Consider the following 22,828-nt stretch of genomic DNA (forward strand, 5'->3'; position numbering starts at 1 on the left):
ATCTGAGCGTATTCCAACTATCTCAGCGTGTCATTATCTACCCAATTCTTGTATGAAGATACACACACTGAGAACTGTGTCGTGACACTGTGTTGATCGTGCCAGTTGGAGTTTCAAACTATTGGGTAATAGCTGTAATGAGTGTTAAGACTTATTCATGCGGAGACGTGTTGAGTTTGGGCATGTGTTGGGTGTGTCAATTAAGAAATTTATTTGGTTGAAGAGTTTGAATAATATGTTTTGAGAAGAGAAAGATGTAATCGCGTTTTTGTTTTGATAATAACGTTAGTTCATAATACGTTCTTATTTATGAAAAGGCTAAATTCTTAATCACAGATTCTACTAAATTATATTTCAGAGTTAGTAAGATTGATGGACTAATCATAAATGAGCGCTCAGCCCCTTAACATGTTACAACAAATGACTGAACAAAACTATCCAAGCCGTCGAAGAGCATAATCCATTTTTGAACATCCCAGAGGTCACAGTGGATCGAACTAATGTTCAGCGCATATAAATCATAAGTGGCGCGTTAGTATAATCTAACTATAATCTATTATGAACCGGCGGGGCGGTGCGAATCTGTAAGTTTTCCGATTAGCGGCCCTCCCTCCACGTCCGGCGCAACCCCCCCCCCTGCACCCCAAACCACCCCCATTCTCACAACGACTGAAACCCCCCCCCCCGCGGAAATTGTAAATCTTCGTGTAGCTCCTCACAGAAATTTATTAACCCAAATGGTTAAAGGGGAAAATTGATAATAATTTCGCGTATATATGTTTGGTAAATAAATAATATTGGTATTGTTCATTTTGGAATCCACTGATTAAAACGCAGCGGAAGAGCGAGTGTAAATCATGTGAACAATGAAGGTATGTAAACAATTGCGACGTTAAAATTATTGGGTTTTATTTTTCGAAGGATATATTGGTTTGTGTTGTAATGCAGTTTATTTATAACATGCGATATTTTTCGGGTCTTAATGTAAATGTTATTTTGAGAGATTGAGTTATTAATAGCATAAGATAATGGGTGCCATAAATCAATTCTGAACATAATTAAATTTCAATTACGAGTGTAGGCTTCGTTCCACAAAGACCATTTAGGAATACATGAATTATTTCATTAAAAAATAATCCTTTCAACACACGACAGTACGCCAATACTGTATATGCAACGTTAAAACTATTTCATTAAAGCTTGCTTTCATATTCAATTTGCAACAAACAAATACAATTAAACGTGCCTCCGTAAATGTCAATGCATTGTATCCAAATCCGTTCGTTATTGGTGTACAATCCGTGACGTCATCTGTCTAATGAAAGACCATTCCCGGTATTCAGGTCCACCAAATAATAATTACGGCTGGAATCTCCGGACAGAGGGGCATGCCCATAGCCCATGGCTTCAATTTTCAGCTAAAATCCAATATGTCAGCGAGCGCACTGTCTAGGGATGTACCCCGATCCCCGATCCCGCCATAAAACGGGATGCGGGATTTTAAATTCGAATTATTTTTATCGCTTTGATTTATTGCTTTAGACTATACTTGCGACGGCGTATGTTGTTGATGGTGGTCTTGCCGAAATTACTGCACCGTGTTGATTTGATTTCCGTTTGGAATAAAAATATTTTCGTATACATATTTGTTTTAGACGTTATTGATTGTATTTTATAACTTTACCAAGACCTTCTTAAAATACGATAGTTCTTCTTGCAAAAGCTGTTTCAAAATACTTTCTTTGTGTTTGCTTCCAAAGCATGTTGTTCCTAAACGACTATTGATTTCAACAATGAATAAAGCCAATAAAAGGCTTCGTAGAATCCATTTTTAATGCATTAACTGATAGGATTTAGCTCGGTCCATTACATTCGCTGAAATACAAAGAAATCCTCTTTCCACCGGCTCTTTTAAGCTTAGTAAATGATTAAGACTAATCCACATAAAGGCTCGAGTGATGTAACCTAATTTTTCATTGGAAACTCAATGTAGTGTGACTACCGCTAATGACTTGGAACAATCCGAGGAATTGAATGCGGATTATTTATTAGTTATGTTTTATATTTTTTACAGGGACGAATAAGTATTTTAGTTATATCCTAGGATTCATGGTAATACGTTAATATTAATAAAAAAAATCTCTGGTCTTTTGCCTATGGGAAAAAGGTGTAATTTTATGTATTTGAATATTAATTTTATATATATATATATATATATACACACATAAGAATTTAATTAAGAAGAAAATGAACTCTCAATTTGAAGGAGAAATGACATTACTGAAATAATTTTGAACGCTACATTTAATCGAAAATATATTAAATAAAAGTAAATAGTATATACCTACAAAGTTATTTTCCAAACAACCATCTAGCAAACCAAGTTAACCAAAAAAAGTTAATTGTTTATTTAATCCGAAATTCCGTTTTAAATTCCGTGCCCGGGACCGAGTGACAGCACTGCTTGTAACTACCGAATCTAATTGAAAGCGACATATCCACGAAGGGATAAACTGCGTTAGGGGTTCGATTGCACTGAGATAAGGTTAGCTAACCACTGATGAGAAAGATAGTTAAGCTATGAAAGATAGATTGAGCTATTAATTTTTTTTTAACTGAATTACTGTCACGCTTCTAGGCAAGGCTGTTCTCTTCGAAAACTTAATAATACGGCTGATTCTTATACTTTTAAATAATTAATTAGTTAAATCAATAAGTTTATTTTAAGCTTTTTTTACAATTTAGTGAAAATAACTAAATTAAAAGTTAAAAGTGATAATGAAACTTCCTAATAAATGGTTTTTGAAACTTTTTTGTGTAATAAATTAAAAACCGATTTAATGTAAATTTAAACAGTCCCATAAAAAATATTACCGTTTGATATAACTTTAATTTTATGGAAAAAAAATCAAAGCTTTGTCAAAAGTTACTTTTCATTCAACCCATTTTGTACTATAGCTAAGCTAAGCGATAAAATCCAGCCTGTTTCAATAGGCGGCTATAACATATCTCATGTCTGATGGAAAGCCAGCATTAATGAGTCTGCGAGATAGATCTACGAACCTTTGTAACGGCTAGTGTTCATTAATGTTTGCAAATTACACACACTATGTTGTGGAATTAAATTGTTGCTTTAAATAATGAATACTGTGAAATACTGACTTTGATTCGAATAATTTTGATTTTAATAGAGTAAAAAATATTGTTTAGTACATTCGCTTGTTTTAATGGTAAAGGGTCTAGCAAAAAATAAATATTTATCGAGAATTTACACACGGTAATTTTATTCCAAACTTAATAATAATAATTTGAAGTTGTATTTATTTCAGAACCAAGAGTTTTGTTAAACATGAAAGATATTTTTTTTATTTAAGATTTGTCATTTAGTTAGGCCAATTACTTTACATATTGCTTGTAGCTTACTGTAAAGCCTGTGAATCTATAATCGGGAAATTACAAACGTGCGAAATACGTCATAATCATATATTGATTATCCAATCATATGAATGTGACAACGTGTACTAGAATGAAGAACTGTTTTAATTCTAAAAGGACATAAAGTCAATAAATAAAACCACAAAAAAGACAATACTACCCTCCATTCACTTTTTGCTACCATTACCAAGAAAAATGTCCAAACATTAACAGTGTACGGTCAGCAAAAACAGTGGTACATGTCATATCGGTACAGTCAGCGGCGTCATGTTTAATGTGACGTGTAAAACGAATAGTGTCGCGGGGTGGGGGTGGGAACTGAAGAGGGGGGGTACTAGTGGTTCTCGAATGGTTGAGGCGAGAAGTGAGTTGGATGTGAGTTTTGATGGTAGTATGAAATTAATGTGAGATTGTGTTGCGGAGAATAATATAAAAAAACGATGTGTTATGTTAACATTATTATTTTACAGTTTAGTTCATCTCGACTATGCCAAGAAAAACTTCTTTGAGAACCCACACAAAGAAATACTTTACCTAAATTACTTTGAATTCTACAAATTCTTAACCCTTAAGTATTATTTTAGTTGAATTAATAGCATCAATAAATAAATAACACTATTCAATCAGTCACTAACAACAAAACCCCCACAACTAGAAAACCTATTTACCTCGAACACAGATTTATGCGCTATAAATCCATCTCACAACACAATATCGCGAAACAATCGAAAACTCGTAGTAGTCACAATGGCACAGTGACGAATGCGCAGAGTGTCCGGTGTCCGGCGATCGCTCACGGCCGTCCGGTGCCGGACTGTGTCGGACCGGACGGTAGGACGCACAGTATAAAGCCCAGCTCCCACAGCGAGCGGAGCGGACCCATGTTTTATGTGTATTTTTTTTATTTTTTATATTATTAGACAACTCACACACGGTCATTTCATTCCAAAGTAAGCAGAGCTTGTACTATGGTAACCAAATAACTGATAAACATACTTATAAACTACTAAATACATACTTAAATAGAGAAATTGACAACCAGGCTCAGAACAGACACTCGTGCTCATCACACAAATATTTTTCCCGGGTGGGATTCGAACCACCCGCGGTGCTACTGTTATTGCGGAGAGGTGACCACTATAACCACGGCGCCAAACGTGCAGTTGACCCATTAATGAGTCCGTTAAACTCGCAGGCGCAAACTCCATACTTGTGTTCCCACGAACAAATAGTCGGCAAGTGTGCATTTTGCGCTTGCGAGTCCGCTCCGCTCGTAATGGGAACCGGGCTTTATACAGCAGACAATATACGATGTTCGGTGTTTTGTAGGCTCGGCCATCGGTCATATTTGACACCTTTTGTGTAACTACGAATTTTGGAGGAAGATTTCGGTGTATGGTAAATCTTTAGTAGTTTTGAAAGTTCAAAGATTTGTTTTATGAAAATGTCTCTAGTTGTTCAAGAGTTAAACAAAATTGACTCGGTTTATAAAAACAGCGTATAGATATTTGCGGTAGAGAATGCCGTCTAGCAATAAGTCCACTTGGTACATCGAGTGGGTAAGAATTTGTAAATAAATGAATTAGGGGAAATAGATTTTCTAAGTTTTCTTATTGTCTTAAGAAAAAGAAAACTGTGAGAAAAAGATCTAATTAAATAAAAAAACGAATCTTAAGCTACGTTACTTAAAGAGTGTTTAACTTTACGGAATATATTTTCTATATATTTTCTATATAATTATATATAATTGTTTTAATGAACTGTCAAAAAAATAACATCCGTCCCTTGACCCCAAATTTGATAAAATTTGAACCCGTTACTTAAATATGCCATTATGAGACCATCTCAACAAACTTGCCATGAATATTATATAGTTAAGGAAAGTAAGTTAAATTCAAATTAAATGTAAAAGTGAAAATCCAAGTTTAAAATTCAATTATCCAACAATTACGCTAAGTTAATTTTAACTTCATAAATTGTATGAAACTTTTAAAATTTCGCCCCCTGTCCTACTGAGTTTTTGATAAACCAAACGCTTCAGGGAAATGTAACTGGACCTTTAAGAAGACAATGTTTTACGAAAATATTTTGATTTAACTTGAATTTTGTTTTGAAAACTCTTAATTAGTGTAACTTGCATGAATGTAAAAGAAAATTTTTCGTACATTTTTATTAAGTATAGAGAAAAAATGGGACTCGATACGACTTTAGTTACAAGCAAGACACCAATTCAGTTCTATACCATGAGATTAAGTATCCAAAAAGCAGTCAAACTCCCAAGCTAATCGTCATCTATACTAATATAATAAAGCTGAAGAGTTTGTTTGTTTGTTTGTTTGTTTGTTTGTTTGTTTGTTTGAACGCGCTAATCTCAGGAACTACTGGTCCGATTTGAAAAATTCTTTCAATGTTAGATAGCCTATTTATCGAGGAAGGCTATAGGCTATATAACATCACGCTACGGTCATTAGGAGCGGAGTAGCATCGAAAAATGTTACAAAAACGGGGAAAATTTTGACCCATTCTCTTAGGTGACGCAAGCGAAGTTGCGCGGGTCAGCTAGTAGGTGATATAAATCTTTGACCATTTCAATTAATAACACCAACACACACTTTTCCTACACCTCATACACACACAAGCGCACACACAGAAAAAATCCCCGGCACAAAAACATATCTCTCGCCGTTTCTATGACAAAGCACTTATCATTACTACTGAGAGCATACGTAGTTGAAAAAAAAACACGGCTCGACAAGGGCAAGCCAGAGATCCTTGCGAAAGAGGAGCGGAGGGGGGCAAGAGGGGCAAAAAGGGGGCGAAGGGGGAGCGGAAGTGGCGGGCCGGAAACGACGTCGGGCGGAAGCGCGCGAACCCTTTGGCTCGCCCTTTGTTTATCGAGACCACAGTGCAACGCAGTAAGTGAAATCCGCGGTGTGCCCGACTTCCAAGGATTAGCAATTAATTGTTGAGTGGAGTTGTGTTTGTTTGTTTTTATTTGGAAGTGTACTAATATTATTGTAATGAACATGTCCTTAAGTCAATTAGCCGTTAATGAATACTGTGTCAAATCTCAAAATGAGGAATTGTAACGTTCAGAACATTACAATATGAATAATTTTAAGATATACTGTGCACTGAAAAGACTTGTCAATATGTTTTCCGTGTACTTCGTTTTAAAGTTCATAAACCTTCAGCTTAAAGGGTAAACCTTCCCTTCGCAAAACACCATCTCTTATAAAACTATACATACCTCCATAACATCATACACATTCTCCAAAAAGCAAAAACAGTCCTTACAGACTTCCTTTGGCAACACAGAATCTTCAGCCAAATATATATCTAACGTTCCTTCCAGCAATTCATCTCAAATATGGCGGTTTCCCTTCACTTGATATACAGCCTCCGTAAGACCTACAAAAGGTTTTCATACAACTATTACACGAAACAGGAAACGGATGTCGTTGCCGACGACACCAACGTTTAAAAGGGCGCCAAATAACCAAACTCCTTTCTTAGCTAAATGAAAAAAGTTTGAAATGAACATCAAATATTTAGATTATAAGGAACTGTGGAAGGGTTTGTTTATCGTAAAGATACCTCGGAAAATGAATATATAACTACTAAATTTTGGACAAAAATTTCATATACAATTTTAAATTCGCTTACATTCGACATTTTAACGTATAAATAACTTTATGCGTCTGAATGTAGTAGCAAATCGCAAATACAATTAAGAAACGTAGAAGATTATTGTAGGTAAGGGAACAGATGGTTGCATAAATTGATACGTCTCAATTATTTGCATTTCTGTCTTATATTCACGTGAAGTTATTTGTTAACATGTTTTTTTAATTTCCATCAAACTTAAAATACCTTTAAACAAGAAAAACTACAAACAGTATCAATCGACTAGTTAAGTGTCGTACAAACTTATTTAAACAATCAGAATATAACAAAATACAAAACACAATGTCCATCTTTCTTCTAATTTTAGAAGGAAGTCTTGGTTGCCATAGCAACCGAGCACCGAGGGACTTAATAACGACACTTTATACTTTGTACATTTTGTGTCTTAAACGTTCGCTCAAAGTTTCAATGACAGCAACTTTGTGCAATTGAAATGTTAACAGCCTTCAGGGATTAAGTAATTGACGGGGAAATGTAAGAAAAAGGAAGAGAATAGTGACGTAATAGAACCTACTTCTTACGAAGCGAAATTTCGTTGAAGATTTTTCGTTTTTAAACTAATTTTATTTTTGTACACACACGGCAAAGCAGTATCGAATGATACGAATAAAACATAAAATAATTTTAACCCATCAATGTCCTATTGTTGGGCAAAGGTTTCCTACCGGAATGAGGGAGGGGTTTAGGCCTAGAGTCCACCATGCTGACCAAGTACGGATTGGAGAGTTTGCATACCTTCGAAAACTGTTCTAAGGAATCCTCGTTGCATGCAAGGTTGCGTCACAAGGTTTTCCTTGACCGTTGGATTAAGTGATAATTATTTATATTGCGCAAATAACTTCGAAAAGTCAGTTGCCTCGGGTACGAGCCCTCGACTACTTGTGTGGTACGTGCAACTTGAACCACTCGATTATCGCTGCTTTTTCTTTGTTATTTCATAGTTTAAACTAAACTCCTGTTCAAAATTGTGCTAAGTAATACACGAAGTCACGAAACTACATATGTAATATTAGTACATATTGTTTTTGTTCAATTAAAGTAGACACCCTATTTCTTAGAAAGTTATTGAAAAAATGGTTGCAAGGGGACGTGTATTGTTTCGCCAGATGCGATAGTAATTAGATTAATGTTTACCCTTCTTGATATGAAACACACATATCCATTACGTTATGAAGTAGGGGAGTTCATACAACACGCTTTTTTATTGAGTATATTTTCATTTATTTGTCTTCTGCACTAATTTTCTATATGAACTCTAATTAAATAATAATATTCTAACGTCAAATGTTGGATAACAAGATAGTTTAGAACACATAAGTTTAGTATTTTTTCGGCGATCCTCGAGTTACATAATTTACAAATTTTATCAAAATTTTTCTACGATTTTAGAAAAAAATTGATAAAAATAAAAACCAACAGATAAACACACTTGTTACTTTACGGCTCATAGATAAGTGTCGAATAACTTATTCGGTAGATAAAATACGAAATTAACTGCCAATTTTTTTAACTAATCAGTATTCATTCAATAGCCATAAAATCGGGGCTAGTATGTATTTCCTACCCCTTTAAAACGATCTAACCACTGCGCCACGGAAGCAGTCTAATTCACAATGTTATATAATCTATTTTTAACTAAAAACTTCTATAACCGAATCAATTTGGGAACTTTACACTAATTGTGATTGGCAACATCTAGTTCCAAGGTTTCGTGAATCCGAGCGTAATTATAAAAGTTTCAGTGCGTCTGAAGTAATTTATCAATTGTCTGCTATTCAAGGCTGTGACTTATTTGCGCTAGTGCCGTCTGAAATGTGTTTCAGGGACGTTTTATGACAATTCGTTGGTTAAAATAGATATGGTCCTTATTTTCGAAACGTGTAATATTTTTTTCATGCAGTTACTATAGTGTGTCGTCAGAAAATTAGAAAAGATTTTAATAAATATCATATCTGTCATAAGTTGTCAGCACTTGATCTTAATTATTGAATAATTTAATTTTGATTTTAAAAGTATTAATTTTATTACGAATCGCCTATTATTACTAAAGAGACAAGTTAACTATACTATTGCTTATTGAATTATTTTATGGGGAACTTTACAAACATACAAATCACGGCCGTATATAGGTTTGTTTTGTTGGCAATAAAGTGAAAATATTGTCCATTGATACACATGAATCACATTTATGTACGATAAAATGATTACGTTTGGAATAAAAAACAAAATAGTATTTTCTTAGAATATTGTTGACTGCATGTACTGTGTAGTGTTAAATATATTTTTCTGCCGTTTAATACAATTGCGCCGAGTTTCAGTTTGAGATATTCGAAGCTGTTTTTAACATGTTTTTTTTTTAATAATCATGATTAATTATGACAAATGACAATATTACATAAATACTTTGGTAGTGCTATCAAAGTTTGAAAATGTTCTCGTTCTTGCTAAGAAACTCGATTATTGCTATAATAACGAAACATTACCGGGTGTGTGACTTTAAAAACTGTAGTCTAAGGCCTTGCTTAGGCCAAGAAAGAATATAGGCTTATTGCTTAAAATATACCTTTTGTACTTTACATATATTTCTACAAAAGATGCTCATGCATAAGTAATTTTGAGTTTAGCTGTGAAAACATTATCTATCACTCAGATAGTTCATACTAATAGATGTATGAACTATACACCAAACTTTACCTTCTATAGCTCATAGACATACTATGTAAAGCCACGCAAGTCACAATAACATAAACGAGTTAACTGTAGGCTAAGTAAACCACAAGTTGTGTTTAACTTGAAAACGGATAGTCAAAGTCAATACTGACTTAGGTCAACTTGGATGTTACGTTTGGCGTGTATCGAGAGAGTTAATATCTATACTAATATGTTTAAATTGTCTATACTAATGTTATAAAATTGTAGTTTGTTTGTTTGCTTGCTTGTTTGTTTGAACGTGATAATCTCAGGAACTTCTGGTGCGATTTGAAAAATGATTTTACTGTTGGATAGCTTACTTATTGAGGAACGCTATAAGTTATGTAACATTACGCTACGACCGTTAGGAGCGGAGTAGCAATGAAGAATGTTACAAAAACGGGGAAATTATGACCCATACTCTCTTGATGTCAGGAATAATTGTTTTAAGATTGTCGAAAACATATTATTATATGCGTTTTAACGTACTCATTAAAGTTTCATGATGCCATATTGTTTCTTCGAAATACTTTTCATTTATCCTGAAATATTTTTCCGAATATAAATAATGACTGGAACTAAATACTTACCTTTATAAATCTTTTGGCTTTTGTTAATAATCCTAAGGTTGTGTGTCGTGATGCTTCGGGGCCTAGTGGTACCATGTCCTTTAATTTTTCCAAGCAGCTTCTTAGGTGTGCTCTCCTGTAACAAACGTACAAAATTGTGTTAGACTATGATATCAATTGTTTTACAGTAGATCTGAACCAGCCTGACAGTTTAATCCTCGTTTTTATTTAAACAAACGTACATAACAAATTATGGTTTTGGTTTTAGAAAAATATTGTCGATGTTTGGGTTCATTTTTGATTATAATATTACAATTATTAAACTTTATTACAATTTTGTAACCTAAACACCAATTGCGTAAAAATATAAATTGTGCCTTAAGTACTACAATTTGGCAATTACATTCCAGGCACGAATATAATAACCCAAAGACGCCACCAGATGAAACGTCATAAACCCATATAACACAATTACGAAAAATAACAAACGCTAAACGCATTTTACGACAAAAAATTATATAATTTACCTCCTCCCTAATTATATTGGAGGACAACGGCAAGTGGGTAGTGGCAACACTATAAATAACAAGCACTCACTGTAATAAGGCAATAATTATACTTTATTCTAGTTTTGATGAACGGCGACTTGTTTCACGGTAAATGAGTGTTGCCGTATGAAAAAAATGTGTTGAAAATGTTGGAAAGTTTGGGGTAATTTTGTCATGTGATTACTTTTTGTTTTTGGGTTGTTGGAAATTGTAGTTATTATGGGTGCTGAATATTTTAGAGGATATGTTTGTAACGCCAGAGTTGAACGTTAGGTGTAAATTAACTCGTATATAGTAAAGTATGGATGTTTTATATTAAGCTTGATATTTTGGACCTTTAAAGGCAACATTTAGTACTCCAGCCTGTCAGCTTTATATGTGTTCGAATCCAATTGTGTTCTCAAGATTTAGCTGAAATATTAATTCACAGATAATATATGTAAAGTCGACTTACAGTCACTATTAAATAAATATAGATCTCTCTTTGTTTTCGCCGCGCTCCTAGCTCCTATACCGTTTCCAGCTAAGCAAACATTTCCTTATATCGTCCACGTGGAATGCTATTCGGATTAATTAAACCTACCCTTAAATCTATTTTGTAGCATAACATTTTTTACGGTACAAAAAAGATGTCTTTTAAAAAAATATAGACAGTTTCATATCATAAAATTGTCTCACAAAGGCCATAAAAAGTAAGTGCCTAGATTTTATAACGCTTCTTTATTCCGTTTTCGTTGTACTAAAAACCTATATATAGAGAATAACGTGTTATAACTGTTATAAGTTATATTTCCAACACTAAAAGCATATAACGTTACCGTTTTCACCATTCAGCATAACGTAATGCGTTCGCTTCGAAATTTGCGAATGTACGACCCTTACTAAGGAATTCGAAGGTGATTGTGTGTTAACTACTTTTGTATGAAAAATATTAAGTGTAACTAAAATGTTGGCTATGTTTTATTATATACTAAATGCCTGTTTTTTAAGTTGTTTTCTACAATTTATTTATTTTTCTTGTAAATTGAAAACATTTTAATGTAACCTTGCATACTTGGAGGTTCAGTGTCATAGTTTTAGAAGTAATGCAAAGATCCTTATCACAATTTGGTAGCGTAGTTATATAACGGACTAACTCTTTTTTCAATGCTGCAAAGAACCTGTGTCATGTAGTGCACAATAAAAGGTTAAGTTTACTTTCTCATTAATTTTACCATTTATCTATTTAACGACAAAATGCTAACACACTTTCTTCTGCTAAAAACATTATAAAGAAAATTGGAATCTCACTGAATACGTTTTCCATTCGACTTCAAATCGAGTTTCAGTAGTACCACCACAAATAAGCTTTGTTAGCCGGATCGTCTCGCATGCCCATGAACCCCCTGTAGTTGGCTTTGAACACGGGCGCACTAATTTCATCCACCCTGTACATACCGCACAAAGAATTGGGTATTGTTTTATAATGAGTGTGTTTCCAATGAGGAAATGTTTCGACATGTTTTAGTCGTTTTTGAAGGGTCGCGAAATAAAAGTGAATTTAAAGAGGGGTGGGATTGTCAAAGGCGGACACATTATTTCTTTTTTGATAATAAAGTTATAGTGGTATGCTTAGATTATTGTTCAACTGTTGGACAGTAATAGTTTCGTGTATTGATAGTTTAAGATGCGTTAACTATTCGAAAATGGAATGAATATTGGACTTTTTGCAAGAGGCTAATTTCCATACTTACAAGCACTTTCAAGTACATATTTCATAAGTTATGGTTTAATATTATTCGGTATTAAATTATTACTCAATTCTTGTCAAAAGCAATAAAAATAGCGTAACTATAACATGCATTGATCTACAACATACGTTTTACTATACCAATATGTTCAAACGATATCTCGAATTTAATACTCTTTGGTCAAAGCTATTAACTGTCGATATCTCCCCGGGAAAGGGTTAACCCAATCCCAAGACTCGCAGATAACTTGAGATACCAATTTTATGTAACGCCAAAAATATCTTCAGCTATTTGTGACCATTAATTCCACCACTATCGTTCAGATAAAACCCGTATCCGGGAACATCTATATAATTATAACGTACCCGTAATTCCAGCTATCTTGGCTCGTAAAACGGTATATTTTCATGGAAAAAAAATTGAAAATTTATTGCTGTGTTATTCGTGAAGGCAGGGGAAAGAAAAAATAATAATGTGAGGTGAAAAATAGAACTAATTCTTAGACTCAGGTGACGGCAGGCTTTCACTAGAATAAACAAACCGATTTGGTTTTCGGGACGTGGTCGACATATTAAAAATACATTACCAGTTGGGAAAAAATCACGAACATCGTTATTCTACGGAGTGGGTTTCCGTTTACGAAGTTCTTTCTTAAGTATTGTGAAAATTTGGTTCGTTTTTGTTTTCCGACGGCTGTTGAGACGTTTTTGTATGTAAATAGTGTTTTGTTAGTACAATGTTTTCTGCTAATAGATTTGGTTGTATTTGACAGTATTTCTACAAATAATTAGCTAGATTCTTAGCTTCCTGGATACTTTGTTTCGTAAAGTTATTTTTATACACAGATATATTTTATTGTTTTTATTATTCCAAAAATAGGATTACGTTGATAATCCTATTATCAGCATGTAATCTTCAAGGAATTAAAAAAGATTATAAGATAAACTCATTAATCCAATTATCTTTTAATTCCTTAAGTAAACATTTATAAGTCTTGGAAGTACTTAAAGTACTTTCACCGCACCTGTATGTATGGATACAATCTCGAAAACTGCTATATGATTTTGTGTGGTATAGTGACGTATGTTTAGATTTACTTCGTACTACTACTACATCATAATGTTCATTTTCAAAATTGATTACAAAAGACGACGAATATTTATTTTCCAATTGTTTATTTAACAATTGGAAAATAAATTTTCGAAACTAAACAATTGCTTTTTTAACAAATATTTTTATGCCACGGCATTTATGCATATTCGTGAAAAGTAAAATGAACATTTAAGTTCTTCACACTTGTCAGTTACCTAACAGGCTATTTACCACATAACCATCCCCTACCAGTACATAAGTAATACACAATGTAAGTACATAATATAATGTTAGTAGTAGCCGTAAACAGAGGCTTTATCTTTGTGTATAATGTACTTGGATTCTTAATCGTAATGTTTGTTGTAACTTACGATAAGGGCTTACATACATTGTGTCTTGGATATATGCGTTTATTGTATATAAGGTGTGAACTTAGTATAAGGGTAGGTGTTTCTTACAAGATGATAGGTAGGTATGTTAAATTAAAGTGCCTCCGTAGCGCAGTGGTTTAGGTCGCCACGCCATTGCGTCGAGAGGTCGGGTGTCGATTACCACACGATCACACATTGTGTGATCCACAAATAATTGTTACGGGTCTGGTTGTACTTTGTGTCGGTTGTTTGTACGCAAAAGTCCCCGCGACTCGAAAGCAATTTTAAGTGCAAGAGTTGTCGTTTTTTTTTAAAGAAAAAAAGAAGATACCCCGATTATATATGATTTACTAAGTTGTCTACTAATTATTTATGGACATAAATAATTAGGGATGAAAATAGTGATGAAAAAACTCGTAAGTGAATATTGATTACGATATTTCCTGATATTTTTTACATAAAAAGATCTTTGTAATATTATTGCTAGCTACTATTACGAGATTTTACAAAATCGGTTCAGATTTTCGTGGAATCAGTAATTTTGCACTCAATAACACACTTTCCACGAACAACAAGTTAATAATTTTCAGTAAAAGGCAGCCCCTGAAAAGCTAACGAAGCATTTTTATTTATAACTCAGCTTTTTTTCACTCCACCTGAAATTGAATTTGACTAGTAAAACTAAATTCAGCTGAAAAACTATTTGACGTTATTTTCCAACCTTTCTACGTATTTGTATTTACAATATTAGTTTAGGACACCTAGGCAAATAGCCTAGATTTTTGCGTATCCAGGTCGAGGTCAACTAGACCAACCTAGGTCGTGATTAATGGCATTTGCGCAGAGGGCAGATCCGAGCTTGTCAGGATGTTGGGGAAATAAAATTGAGATGTATTTTTAGTAAATAGGTTTCCGTTATTTGGGACATCAATAGGGTAGGTAAATGGAAGTTACGGGTAAATGTAAACGTCCGTTTAGAAATCTGATTGGAAAGAAATAGGATTTAAGGGATACTGAACTGAATTGAGCTAGTGAAATAAAAAAAATACCTAAGAACTAATGGTAATGAGACTAATCGTGTAAACTTCTTCTAGATGTTGATTATGCCTGAGTAATTTTAATATGGTACGATCATGAGATTAAGGATCCCTATAAATAATAATTAATATTCTTTTCATAAACTATCTGTACAAGAAGAAAATAATTTGAATACGAACTACGTTTTCATTAAAACTCAACATAAACCATTTCGCGTGTTTAATGAAAACGCATTTTAGCGTTAAAACGCAAAACAAAATACATCGCAGGTGCGTTTTGACGCAAAAAATCGTCGTTCACACGCACCCTTAAGCATTTACAGTGGCTGTCTGTCGTAATTACACCGTTTGTCGGACATTATCATAGTGGAGTGCGTCCAATTTCGGCTTGACGACTTTTTTACGACGAAAGAGTCGTAAGTAATTTACGAGGTAGTAAAACGTTGCCGTGCTCCGCATATCGCGTTGATAACAATGTACAGAGATATTTCAGTGAATTGCCACGCAATGGCTCGTTAGTTTATGTGTTGGGGTTCCCAGTTGTGTTTTCGAATCAATTTGGGGTTTTGTTTTTGTGTTGATGATGAGTGTCGCTTTTGTTGTTTATGAGTGGAATTAAGTTTACTGTTCGTAGTGAGATTTTTGACTGCTTTTTTTGTACACGTGGTAGAGTATACGCTGGTGAATGAAGTCTTGTATCAATCAACGTGCAATTGATTATTCTCAATTTGATTGGGTGTGTAGTATTGCATACGCAAATACTTAACTTTCTGTATGGCAGAGCCTTAAAGCTTGACTGAATAGAAATAAAATTACAATGGCAACTAAGTATAATAGAAGTGACGTAACCAAAAAAAAATACAATTATTTGAATAAAAACTTAACCAACGATTCACAGTGCAGAACGCAAACTAGGTTCAACAGAAATAACAGTTTTATACTTAAAACAGATAACACAAAAGCTATTATTATTATGAAAATGTTCGTACAAACTAATACTAACACCACTAAGACGGTAGGCTTTCAATATCCGAGCAGGAAGGGGCCGGCGGATCTCTAACTAATTTGCATTTACCACGCAAACTGCATTCTCTGCCTTTATTAGTTTCGCTGTATTCAATGGTCAATAGCAAGTTTCCAATCAATTGAAATATTGCTCTCGTAGTTGCATTGAAATGTTTCATGTTTGCTTGTGTTTGTTGTTGAACAGAATTTATAGAATAATATTGAGTTTACGACCATTTTCTACTATTATTTATTATTGACAAACGGCTAGCTATCGAAAAAAAATGTATGAAAATCTAATCGGCGCCTCTAGCGGATGCTAAAGGAACTATTTTTGTAGTACATTTTAAATGTCAAACTCCCGATGCATGGTAGTACCGACTTTATAGACACGCGCTCTATGACATCATTTAATTTGGGGAATACGGTAAATAAACTACCAAAAAAAAAAATACAATAAAATCTCGTTTATTAAGTACTGATAAGAAAGTAATCAAAAATTTGTTGGATTGGATTCTGATACGCAAAAAACTTTAGAGTTTCGTTGTCTGCTTTATTTGAAAGGAATATCGAAATATCAAATTCAAATTCCGAGGGGATCGGTAAACTAATACATGCATTATTCCAAATAATCATGTTCAATTTGGAAGATAATTTTAATTAAGATAATTCAAGCAAATCAATATAATAATTGCCTAAAACGATTTCTAATTACTAGTTACTATTATTATCATTAAGCCCTATTCAAGTATTATTATACTTATCATAATAATCCTAATCATTAACAAATTATTTCTCTAATTCTAATAGGTAGCAATTGAATTAACTCCCTTAAGTTTCAAATGGAAGCTACGGTTATCGCTACGGCGTAGCAACCGTAGCTATTTGAATCAATAATCGTAGCGATTCTATGAAGGTACTAATTTAAATCGGCCGTGTCTATTTTGAAATGGGATGTATACTTGTAATTGAGGTTAATAATCTGAAATAGACAGTTATACACTGGCACGTAAAGGAAATTATTAAATGGTAAAAGCATTTCATTTCTGTTCATTGAAGCTATTATAAAAGTCGTAAGATTAAAGGCAATTATATAAACGTTTACGCAAATAAACTTAAAAAAAAACAAGAATGCGATTCAAGTTCCTAAAGGTAACTTAATTTTTTTTTATCGTATTTAAGTAACGATCCTATATCGTCCTAGAAATCGACATAAAAAATAAATAGTACAACTCCTTCATAAACATTGTTAGGAACTTACAAATGAATTCTAGTAATTCATGCCCGAACACGGCGAGCACCCATATCACAATCATAATAACAAAATTACAAATCGTAGCTATCATCTACGCTTCGTAGCAGTGGCTACGTGCTACGGTCTACGGAGCTACGAGCTACGATTTAAATGTCCTGAAGCTACGCTACCTATTATTTGGAGTAGTTTACTGTTATTAACTTCCTGTTTTCCTTGTACACGGATTAACAGTGGAATATGTATTATTTCTTTGTTGCTTTTGCTTGAATGTACAAAAGGGAAGGTAACGTTTGTTGTGCTACGAAGTCAGAGGTGGTTGTTGTTTGGTGGTTTTTATAAGGTACGAGTAGAAAACGGAAGATAAGGCGGCCTTCAGATTTGCATAGAAAAAAATGTGGCTTTGTATTATCTTGGGGCGCAGAACAACTATTTTGGACTAATTTATGAAAAAATTCTTAATAACCTATAATCTACATACAAAATCAGAGGGAATCTATTTTCATGATTTTTTAATTCGTGGACTCAACGCTAAAATTCTTTCACCCTGCAGTAGTTATGGGTTAAATTTATTTATTTATAAATGATTACGTAACAGAATAAACTAAATTCCCTAAGACATCTTCCATTATAAAAGGATTTAAACGCCATTTAAAACACTCAAGGCATCAACATGTCACTACAAAACAGCACAATCATCGTAGAAAACACCCTGTTATTTATCACTTACAATAAAAAGGAAATTACTACCCCTACGTCACGTTGCGCGATACAAATGTAAAGATTTGGATACACTGGGGTATTATACCGCAAACCTTTCAAAGTGCATAGTTTGAAAACTGCTTTGGACTCGCTTATTCTGAATATTGTGTCTTATAAAACAAGTTACTGACGACTTTCTTCAAACCTAGATATGAGATAATTTATTATATTAAAAGAAGAATATCAAATTCAAGACTATTTAAAACTTAAAGACGCTATCCCACTTCAAATTACAATTACATATAATTTGATGAAACTTATTTTTTCAGTATTTTATGGCGTATAGAACATATATAAGCATATATAAAAGAAATATTTCTTGGTGTGTTCTTAGGTTTAAAGACCGCCTGCCGGCCGCATTCACACCGTCACGAATCAATGTTCTATCAATCATGTAAGCGATAATGTCGCTCGCTGAGTAATCGTGTGCCACTCGCTTTAAACTTAAGTGATTTTTAAAAGGTTCACTTTTACCACGTTACAGTAAAGTCTAAGTTAAAAAGCTTATACAAGAGTAAACTTCAAATATGAATTTTATAAGAATACTTCACTTTGAAATCGTAGTAAATGTTTAAAAGCCTTCAACTGAATCTGAAACGGAATAATCCACTAGAAAATATTTCTTTGAAGAGCTAAAATTTTGTGAAATATTTACTGAAAACCTTAAGCTTTTTTCAGGTATTCGAGCCAGTTGCTAGACTTTCAAATTACTAAATAAACAGCTTAATATTAAAACCCTTCTCTAGGCTTTTCATTTTAAATATAATGCTTGTTTCAACGGGCTAAATAAAAACATTTCAAGAACTATACGATTTCATTCGAACGTACATAATTGTAGTACGGCAAAGCTAAGTACCTAAACAAATAGCGTGCTAGTCCAAAAATTCCCAGAGTACACACAATATGAAAAGCGGGATGAAAAAAAAATCAAGGCCTTGGAACAAAATGTTTTTGTTAACAGACAATGTGAAATGAGACAATACTTCTGTAGCAACTCATGTCTAAATTATGTAGATAGGCAAATAGTCCATTTGAACAACAAAGCCTGCGAGGGTCAAACGGTAATGGCCCTCAAATGACCACGAACCTCTTTTAAACTCAGTCCCGACTCCCCAACTATCTAAGCCACAGTGTATATTACACCAGTGGTACAACAAACTTGCTATGTTTTCCCGCATACTATAACATGAAAATTTAATGACGCTGAAAAATGAATTTTTGTTTTGTTGTAATATTTTTGCATATTTTTATAAGGGGTAAATAATAAATATGATAATTTTATAGATTAAGAAAGGAAGGGAGGAATTTGAAAGGTTATTTTTTAATGTTTTACAGTCGATTTAGGCTCAAGACAGCTGTGAAAATTGAAATATACATAAATTACTTCTGAAATTGTACAACTGTGCATGAAATCACACATTTTTCTACAGGGGTAGCTAGCTTTGTGTATTCTTCTGTCATCCATATTTATAAATCTTGCCATGCATGATTTATTTTCTCATCATAGATTAGGACCAAAAATTCAAAAGCCCATAACACAATCCAGTAACATTGTTTCATAAAACATATTGGCATAACTATACAAAAATCAGCCGGAGGCACAATGCCAAAACGGTATTGTACCACCGTGTCTTTACTTCGGTGGTCGAAAACACGTATGTCCCCGTATCAGACAGTCCAACCCAATCTGTATGCAAAACGTCCCGAGGGCGGGGATCTCATTTCCTTCCCCTCCCCCCTCCCGCCCCCTCTACCCACCGAATACCCCGCCACAACCCGGGCACGTCCGTCGTCCGGACTGACCCACCCCGGCCTGTCAAAAGATGGATGAATTTGAAAGAATCTCACAGCCCTACGGCGATTCTAGGGCTGGTACGTATGCAAATACGTTCAAGGTACTATTACGTAACTTTTAACGTAATATTGATTCAGTCAGGTAGCAAGTTCACAGACATATTTATTTAGAGCAATGGCTCAGAATTTTTGCTTGTTTGACATAGTAAGGTAGCATTGCACGTGGTTTTACACACAATGATCACAAGAATCTACTTTTCTAATAAATAATGACGAATAAAAAAAATAAAACGGTATCAATCTAAAAATTACCGTAAAGCTTCTTGTAAAGAAACAAAGAAATTCTATAAAAAAATAGTTTTTAATTGTATGCATTTGTGACCTGCAGTGGCAGCCCTACAACGTCCGTAGGATCGTCACGTTAGGGTTAAGCATATCTTAACATTTTTGCACGCCTGACTTGGCTTTGATTTATTTTTTTATATCTTCATTGTGACCCCTGCATACTACATTATGGAGGCCCATTTCTTTCGTTTTTGACCTCCTATGATTTATAATCTTTCATTTAACTTTGCTTGAAGAAATATTGCTATGATTTTGATAATATATTCGCAATATATACTTATCCATTTTGCTAAGCACCTTACTGCATTACTCTCACAGAATAATTTAAAAATTCTAAGAAATTAAGTTGCGATTGCTCAAACTATCGCATAGGTAACTATTACCGTATCATGCGTAATCGTACTACTTTAAAAGACTCAGTCCAATATATACATTATACATTATTTCTTCATCCTTTTACTAGCATTGTGCAATCCCTTCTAGCCAATATGTTAGCTCACATTAGTACTCAAACTATTTTTGCACGGTCTTTGTGCTATTCGTCGTTTATAATGCGCCTTTATCGTATACTATCCAATTGGGTCAGCGTGAAGCAATATTCTTTATATAATTATAATTGTTAGCTTTGAATAAATTCATAAAATAATAAACTTCCAACTAAAAAAGTTGTACAATCCAATTAGAATATCCATTGTTTTATAAGTAAACAAGCCTTTGCCATTTTAATTAACAGAACAAGCGAATGAGAAGCTATGCAATTTTTATGTTTGAATAATTAAATTAATTGTTTGATCGTAAATAAGGCTAGCATAGTTTCTACCTACCTGAAATAGGGGTTAAACATTGAAATGTTATTATATATTTTTATCTCCTAATATTTATAACTAAGAAGTTCAATATTATAAGTAATATTTAGAAGTCATGGGTTCGAGTCTCAGTCATTGCACCAAGAAGTAAAGCCTCCAAGTGCAATGAGAGTAATTGGGACCACAAAAGTCTTTGGATTCTTACCTGGACAAGTAGTATAATGAATTGCTAGTACTTTTTATGTAATACTTAATATAACTATAACTATCATTATATAGAGAGAGCAAGACATTTTTATGTTTATGTATACGTTGCAAGTTATTTTCGGTAAACACACATGCACATACCAAAAATAAAATTGATATGTGCACTAATAAAGCATTGCATTATGAGTGAAATCCAAGCAAAGCTGTTGGTTGTTAGCAGAATATAAAAATAAACTGATAAAATGTATCTAAATATGTTTTTCAGTATTTCGTTTTACGTGCAATTTGAAACGTTTTGTTCAGTTTCAGCTGTCAGCCCGTCTATCTGTCCATCTGTCTATCACAATGACTTTTTGTGTTAAAATAACATTTTCACCCCTTGTTTTTCAGTTTAAAATTTAACGGCGTAAAGGAATATTATACTGTGTATAGTTGTCGTAGCCGTAGCTAGTGCTACGACGTAGCAAACCACTAAATTCGTAGTAATTGCTACAGTGTCTACGGTTTACACTATATTCAATTATTAGAAGCGTTATTTATATCATGTTTGTATGAAAATCTACACCCAAGGCTATTAAGATTATTAAAAGAAGAAAGTTATACTTTTTTCAAGGTATTTTACCCACAGTATAAAAATGTCCTTTGTTTTTCAAATCACTTTCTCTGGAATATCTTTCATATCAAATAATGGTGTTATATGTAGGTATTGTCCGTAGGTAAGCAGTGTGTGTGGTAGTAAAACGGTATTAAGGTGCGAGTTATAAAGGACGGGTATTTTTGACGCCTCGAGCCGCGTCGTTTGCATCAAAATGGTCGCGTTTGTTCAACGTGGTGAGGTGTGGCTATGAGAATAGCGAGTATGTGTTTAATATCAATTTAAATAGATGCTAGCTTCTACAATTTTCTCTAAAAATTGGATGGTTTACTCCTAAAAGAAAAACCTTACATCAACTAAATTGCGTATTGTTTAAGTCCTCCGCAATGTATAATTCTCTTTTACTGAGAGTGTCGTGTTTTGTCATATATAAAAAGGAACGACGTACTCAATATGGCGTGATTTTATGTATGTGTGTAAATCAGCTTGCGATCACATACTTTAATCTTAGTTGTTCCTTAAATTCTTGTTTCTATTTATACATATACTGAAAAAACCGTAATTCAAATCGCCGGCTTAAAAACCGCACCCGAAAAACCGGGTACCGTTCATAAATGATGTATGAAAACCATCAGTTATCCGATCACGGAATGTATTACATGCCGGCCATACATCGCCATACATCGTACACAGACATACAAACAGCCAGTCAAAACTATCACATCTCTCATATTTCTTCATACATACTCGTGAATTATGAGTCTGAATTGACATGAGCTGCCACCGTTTATTCCTACAAGTACGGTGCCTGCATTTTTTATAACATTGAGGAATAGTTTTTGGTCTGCTATGTAAAGTTTAGAAACTGAAATGTATAGAAGAACACGTGTCAAACTGTGTGA

General features: G+C 33.7%; 1 protein-coding gene across 2 annotated transcripts in view; it reads right to left on the reverse strand.

The window, feature by feature from the left end:
- LOC142975884 (max dimerization protein 4-like) overlaps positions 1–22,828 on the reverse strand; it is a 323,192-nt gene that overhangs the window by 47,897 nt on the left and 252,467 nt on the right. For both annotated transcript variants that reach the window (XM_076119009.1, XM_076119008.1), the window contains exon 4: positions 10,404–10,518. In XM_076119009.1, coding sequence (XP_075975124.1) covers positions 10,404–10,518 — 115 coding nt within the window. The remainder of the gene's footprint in view (positions 1–10,403; positions 10,519–22,828) is intronic.

This window comes from Anticarsia gemmatalis, chromosome 10, assembly GCF_050436995.1.
Source record: "Anticarsia gemmatalis isolate Benzon Research Colony breed Stoneville strain chromosome 10, ilAntGemm2 primary, whole genome shotgun sequence".
Classification (NCBI taxonomy): domain Eukaryota; kingdom Metazoa; phylum Arthropoda; class Insecta; order Lepidoptera; family Erebidae; genus Anticarsia; species Anticarsia gemmatalis.